At 39.8% G+C, this 7,035-nt stretch overlaps 1 protein-coding gene across 2 annotated transcripts; it reads right to left on the bottom strand.

Moving 5' to 3' along the window:
• Positions 1-2,019: 2,019 nt before the first annotated feature.
• slc25a44a (solute carrier family 25 member 44a) lies at positions 2,020-6,483 on the bottom strand. Of its 2 annotated transcripts, XM_034879236.1 has the most exons (4): positions 6,299-6,483; positions 4,030-4,737; positions 3,528-3,655; positions 2,020-2,243 (listed from the first exon to the last, which is right to left on the bottom strand). In XM_034879236.1, the coding sequence occupies exons 2-4, from the start codon at positions 4,661-4,663 to the stop codon at positions 2,052-2,054; spliced, it is 954 nt and encodes a 317-aa protein (XP_034735127.1). In that variant the 5' UTR covers positions 4,664-4,737; positions 6,299-6,483; the 3' UTR covers positions 2,020-2,051. The 2 variants fall into 2 exon arrangements, with proteins under 2 accessions (XP_034735127.1, XP_034735128.1); XM_034879237.1 differs by lacking the exon at positions 6,299-6,483 and having other exon boundaries at positions 4,030-4,748.
• Positions 6,484-7,035: the final 552 nt, after the last annotated feature.

Genomic DNA, 7,035 nt, shown 5'->3' with positions numbered 1-7,035 from the left:
CTTTTGTTTTTATCGAATTTATTGAATTTATGGTCTGAGCTATTTCTTCTTTAATGATTTGATTTGGATAGCATACAGTATAAATGTAAATTGATATCTAAGGTTTCAGATGAAATAATCGATTTGGTATGGAGCCCTGAAACAGACAAAAGACTGAAGGAAATAATCAATTGCAAAATATAAAACAAATTGTTACACTTTCCATTTTAATCTCCATTTAGTTGAAAGAAAACATGTTTACCTTTTTCCAATAAAGTAAATTAAAATGTATTTTACTTATTTTCATATAATACATATTTTCTTGTTTAACTTAGTTTTCCTTCTTTTTGGTCTCAGTGCATGTTTTAATCAATTATAATTAAATTTTCGACTTTTCTGATAACATGACGTTACACCCAGGCTTTTGTCAATTTTGCGGCTCCATGATTTGGTGACGGTCCTTTGGGATCTGGTCGGTTGAGAACATGACATCAGCGTGTGGAAAATGAAGTAAGATTTAATGCTCCCTCCAGTGGCCCAGTGGGTGTATTGCAGCCTCACAAACTGATGCTTTTAGCAAAAGGCAGCCTTTAAAAATATAAATATTTATAAAGTACAGATCATAAAAGTAGTTACCAACCGCTGCAGTGATTCAAAATATTTTATTTTCATGAAAAGGTACACAAGTTGTCCAAGTTTGAAACACATCAAACTGTACAACTAACAACTCTATTACACACAGCAGGTAGTTGGTAAATAAATGTGAAGAACTTTCTTTATACAGGCAAAGCTCCATTAAATTAGATTTGCAGACATTTATTGCGTCACTGGGGTCCTGCTCTGTCCTGTTTGTATGTGAAACCTCACTGAGATGTGTTTTCTGGCAGTAATAGTAATTTCTTGAAATTTTGAAGGCAACTTTTGGAGTTAAGATGTCTGCTGGTGTGACGCTGCTGCCTTTACTTTCCCTGTGTTACCATGGGCCAGTAGTTTCTTCACTGTAACAAAATGATTGCAGATTTGATTCCCAATCATCTGAACAGTAAATTTACACAATTATCAACTGCAGAAAATTCCCACCTCTTTGATGTGGTAAAGTTGACATTACACCTCTTTTGTCAAGCTTCACTTTGCTCTGTACAGTTATTTACAGACAGGAACAAAAAGCACAAACACCTGTCTGATCAACATCTTTATAAGTAAAATTCATCTTTATACCTGCACAGCTGACTTTACAGACGGCTGGAAAATAAATCGCGTGACACAGCTACATACATTTCACAAAAACCTTGAGCCACATTTCACGACCTTGTAGTATATACATATATATATATTTTTTATATTCTTTTGGAAGTCTAGCTTAATTTCCACACTTTAAATATGTACTGGTTTCTTCTGTGAAACAACAGCATTGCCATAATTAAATCTTATCTTCATTTAGGCCTAAACCAAAATGAGATTCTTGCCAGATGTTTCACACCTCTGCACAAAATGTTCTTTTCACTGAAATGCAATAAACCTCAACATTTTCAATAGGCCAAAGAAGCCATTTATGTCTCCTGATTGCGGCACATAATAAAAAAACCTTTGAAATACAAATTGATTTACTGCAGAGCATCTCTATTTTAAAACTGAACATAGGTACCATGAACCTGCAGGTTTTCCATATTGTACAAGAGGCATTTCTCAGAGACTCGAGTTATCTATGGTTCTTTTAAAAAGCAACTTTCCTCAGTCAATTTAAGACTTGTCACGTTTTTAGATTTTTACATTTTGGCAAAATGCAAAAAAAGGTTTTAAAAGTCTACTTTTTTTCATAGTTTAGCAGAAAAAAGGCCAGTAGAAATGGGTCTGGAAAAAAACAGAAAAAGACAAGGTGAAGAACCACTAACTCCCAAGTGAGACAAACACCACCACTTTGCACTTTACTGCATTGAAACAACATCGATCAAAAAAGGCGTATGGAAAGCAGCTAAACATAAGCAGCTACTCCGAGACTGGACACAGATCAGGGTCATTATCTCCTGTGTGGTGAGTTCCGGTACGAGGCTGTCCTGGTTCCCACTGTCCTATCACCAGTGTCTGGACTCTACGAGCTCAGCTCGCAGGCTTAGTCTCTTCAGAGTCTCGTATCCAACCACGATGAGGACCGACGTGTGTGTGGAGGAAACGATGCGGGCCGACAACCCCTTGGTCATCCCCCACACCCCCTCCTCTGCCAGCAGCTGCTTGAACGTCTCCACAACAGATGATCGGCCCTCCACCTTTAATAGACACAAGAGTGGTAAATGATCTGTTGCCAATACATCTGGATTTGTTACTTTGTAGTTTTTGGTGAGATTTTGTTTTAATTTTATTTAACTTAAATTGTGTGATAGGATCGCAAGCTCCAGAACAGCCATTAAATGGACCCTGGTAAGATTGTTTAGTCAACTAACTTTAATGGTGCAAAGTTTTTCTTCAGGGCCTCAGCAAAGTTTTGCTATATTGTCTTTTCTGAATGTATTAAGCACTGAATGAAATGAAGTTATGTTACACAAGAAAGAGAAACTAATAGTAATAAAACACTCAAGAGCAAGAGAATCTACTGATGTTTTGAACAAGAGGTAGTGTAGCAACAGAGAAAAGTAGCCGACTCCAGCTGTAGTCGGTGGTCAGAAAACACTGCACCAAGGGCCTGATTCTGTGGTGCCAATTCAATACCGAAATTCCACAAAGTATTATTATTTTTGTACATATATGGACAAAACCAACCCATTGTTGGTGTATACAGTACATCATTGTAGATTTGAGTGAATATGCTATCCCTGGATTAAGACTAATTTATGTTAAAGGAACACGCCATTGTTTGTTGAAATAGGGCTTATCACGGTCTCCCCTAGCTGTAGATAGGTGGGCCAATGCATTTTTTGTCTCAGTGCATGCAATGTTAGTTCTGTGCAACACCGGCAGCGCCGCCGCTAGTTAGCTTAGTTTACTGAATGGAATCTTATGTTGCCGGTTAGCATGTTGTGAATAAAAGTGAGCAAACAAAAAAAACACTGCACAATGCATATTAAGACTAGATGATTTTCTAGACAGATATTGACATGGAACAGTGCTTTGGCTGTGGTTTACCCAATATAGCCCCAAATCAATATCTGCCGAGGAAATAGTCTAGTCTTAATATCCATTGCTATTTGTACTCATTGTGAATATGCAGGCCACAAGAAGTAATTAGGTTGTTTTTTTGTTGGCTCACTTTTACTCACAACATGCTAACCGGCAACATAGAATTCCTGCTAGCAAAATAACAATACTTGCAATGAAATGTTACGTTGCCTTGTATTCCAGAGTTACACCACCACTGAAGAGACCCTGCCCCGTGGAGCAGTCTTTTTTTGGTAAGCAAATGTAAGTTGGCTACTGAACTCTGGCTACTTCATTTCAAATATTGCTGTTTGCTTCATGAAACCCTAATTACACTCTCCAATCTCAGAACTTTCAATTTAAATACAAGTTAAATGTCAGCTTGAATATGGTGCACGATGGAGTCCTTCAGGGTTTACCTGTACTCTGGCTCGAACAACATCCATGGGGTTGGTGATGGTGGAGGCGGTTGCTGCTGCCATTGGTCCTGCCAAAGCCTGCAGAATCAGATGGGGGCACTCGCTTGGTGCCAACAAGGATAGCTGCTCTGGAAACGCAACAGATATGAAAACAGTGTAAGGCCAAAATAAGTGTTTTAAGTCCCCCCTCACAAGCATGTCGCAGCTAAGAACCGCTACTCTGAACCCCAACTAACTATGGCTGGGTATTGTAAAAAAAAAAATTCAATACCAATACTGTGACTTTGATACGGATTCTTAAAACGATCCACTTTTAGATACCAATTTTAAACATAGTTTTACAAGCCTGTCTCTGACGTGTAACGGTAGACGGTCAATCACAAACATTATTACATCTTGGTAGAAGCCTACTCCTTAGGTATTGAATGATGCATTTTTTCATGCCTAAAAAAAGTATTGAAATTTGGTACACAGCCCTACAATTAACACGGTGTTGACTTACCTGCATAAAAATGATAAAAAGGCCACCAGAGTGCACTGTTTGGGATGTACGTGAGTAGGGATGCCACGTAGCCTCTGTAAAATCCCCTGAAACCATCGGCTGCGAATATCTGCACCGTAATGTCACGGCTTTGCCCAAACGTCAGTCTGCGCTTAGTTGTTGCGAGCACCCTTTTTGGTTTGGTCTTGAAACGAGTCAGGTGTTCCCCCTGTCCTTGCATCATCAGTTGCTGGGACACCACATCTATGGGTACAGTGATGGTCTGGGCCACCAGAGAAGCTGCGCCTCCAGCCACCACCGACTTTACCGTGTTACTGGGCGAGTAGTGGGACACATAATTGCGCACCAGTTCATAGGTGGTGATATAAGCCTGTCCTGAGATCAGGGTGAACGTATTGACCATAAAGCCACGGTAGAGGCCTCGCACACCCTCCGCTCGCAGGATCTTACAGAAAGCATCAAATGTGCCGGAGTAGAGGGCCTTCCCCTTCTGCACCTGGAGCAGAGTGCGGATAAGGCTGGCCGGGTAGACGGTGGCCCTGGTGGTCAAAGTCATGAACACACCCAGGGAGTAGAACTTCCTCTTGTCCAGGTCCTCCCATTCAATAATTTGGATTGCACCTTTCTGATGCATGGTGCCGGCTAGGGCAGCGCTGAGGCCCTAAAGCAACATATCTGCAGTCATCAGCCCTCCAACTGCCATCACAACTGTTAACGAGAACATGCAGCATTAGTAAAGCACTGTGGTCAGATGTAGGCACCTGCTGGGTTCACTATTCATTCATTCTGTCATGATTTTTAGAAAGAGACATTGCTGTTGAGTCTTTCAAATCTATGTTTTTGGCACTTTGAGCTCCACAAGCAGAGTGCCATCTGGTTCCATCATATTTGAGAGAAGACAAACAACTCATGGGCGATAGGCAACTCACACCAAAACAATCTCAATTGATAATTATAGCACTAAACAGAGAAGTCTGATTTTTGATTTGACTGTCTCTTTAATCTTACTTTTTGTGAAACTTCACAATAACCAGGGTCATTTGTCTCTCGTCCTCTTTGCATTCCTGAACTGAGAAGGATGAGTACAAGGTTTTAACTCGGCAGGGTACTATTTTGTTTGATTTTATAAAAGTACAGGAAGTAAAAGTATGTATGGATTTTTCTAAGTTCATACATACTTTTATTTCTGTATATCCTGGTAGTAACCGGCTACAACTAGCCTACTGCTCCCAATGATCAAATACATGTTGTAATTTGTATAGTCACATTGTGTACAAATAACAAGGTTATGTGTGACACAGCCATCTTCTAACCGTATACATTCTGGGAACTATTCTCCACAGAGGGAGCTACTTAGGCGGAGTGATTTGCTTGCAGCACCTGAGAAAGCCCCGTGGTGAGAAGCAGACAGACTATATTTATTAACGGTATGAGAACAGACAGTACCAAATAACTCCTTTTCGGGTGTTGCGCTAATCACTCCGCCCAAGTAGCAGAAATAGCAGTGCTTCGCCACCTCCATAGGCTCCTGTACTGCCAGGTGAGCTACCCAGTCGCCACGAGAAGACTATTTTTAAACTAATTTATAAGTAGTATTGTGAACCTGCTACGTTCCATTCGGTGAAGTCTCTGAACAAAGCCACTCTCAAAAAAATGCATTTATAAAAATACGTAAATAGTGTTTAAAACGAGTATACCTAAGCACACCAATGTGGTCTGAATTCTAAGTGCATAAAAGCATTGCATAAATATCTGCTAACAATAGACACAGCTATATTAACAATATTTAAAAAGGTAATAAAAAGTAATAACCTGGTAGATCTGAATGGTGTTATCAGCGAATTTTACCAGACATCCACAGAATGCAGAGCTTTTTGCCCGGGCCTGTGTTAACACGGAGCTAACATGCTATACTACAGAATACATGTACCTATAATGTTACGTAAAAAAGTAGGACAAAGAGGGTAAGTTTGAGTGCATAGACAAGTTTGCTAATAAATTGTTCAACTTCTGTGCAGCTGGTTAACAAAGCAGTGAGGCCCAGTGTGATCGACAGCAAGACAAAAAAAACCTAATGGTATCCTTATCTAACTGCATCTTTAACGTCATATCGGTAACGTGAATGTCAGCCATGTTTACTGTCTTTTGCAGCGTTTAGAGAAGAAAAGGGGAAGCACGTGCAAAGGCAGACAGTGTACCCGCGTTAAACACAGAAATAATTGATAACGTTAGCTGTGTAAGAAAGGCCAGATATTTAAAGAAGACAAACCTGTTAGTGGGTCATGTAACTCAAGTTCACCTTCCGACTCCACATTACTTGTTACGAAACCGAGCTGCTTTGTTGTTAAACTCTTTCGACCTGTTCTGTTACAAGGTGGGTTATGTCGTCCGTCCATACTGCTGCGAACCAACATAGTCAAAGGTGAAAGGTCATGGTGGGTTGTGGTTTTACGTCAGCGTATTGTTATGGTGCGTTCCCTTTACACTGGGTAGTCGGAATTTCCGATATCCTAGTCGAAAATGTCAATCGATAGTTTGACGTAAGCTTTTTCTCGGTTAAACAAGTAATCTGTTAACAGTTTTCTCAGCAATGTGACCCCTGTCACGGTTATGCCTAGAAGTTAGTTAGAAGTTAGTTGTTTGATTAATTTGACGATGATGATGCATTCAGGGTCCGATACAAACGAAGGAATGGCATCAACCAACGAACAAACAAAGCGTAAATGGCATTACCTGTAGTGGTGAAAGAAGTGCTCTGATTATTTACTTAAGTAAAAGTATGAATAGCCTACAACAATATAATATTACTCTAATACAAGTCAAATTCATGAATTCAGAATAATAGTTAGACTATCAGCAAAAACATTTTTTTAAAGTAACTGTATCATGCTGCTGAATGGTCCCTGTCAGTCTTATTATCATAACATTGATATATACAGTGGGTACGGAAAGTATTCAGACCCCTTTAAATTTTTCACTCTTTGTTTCATTGCAGCCATTTTCCAA

The sequence above is a fragment of the Etheostoma cragini genome, chromosome 8 (assembly GCF_013103735.1).
Source record: "Etheostoma cragini isolate CJK2018 chromosome 8, CSU_Ecrag_1.0, whole genome shotgun sequence".
Classification (NCBI taxonomy): domain Eukaryota; kingdom Metazoa; phylum Chordata; class Actinopteri; order Perciformes; family Percidae; genus Etheostoma; species Etheostoma cragini.
This window is presented reverse-complemented; position numbering and strand designations above follow the sequence as displayed.

What these genes read in the sequence shown, in the direction of transcription:
- slc25a44a (XM_034879236.1), bottom strand. Translation starts at nt 4,663, where the DNA reads ATGCATCAGAAAGGTGCAATCCAAATTATTGAATGGGAGGACCTGGAC. An exon ending in TTTTTATCATTTTTATGCAG is followed by an intron (nt 3,656 to 4,029) that starts GTAAGTCAACAC and finishes TTGCGTTTCCAG; the next exon opens with AGCAGCTATCCTTGTTGGCA. An exon ending in TTGTTCGAGCCAGAGTACAG is followed by an intron (nt 2,244 to 3,527) that starts GTAAACCCTGAA and finishes TGTCTATTAAAG; the next exon opens with GTGGAGGGCCGATCATCTGT.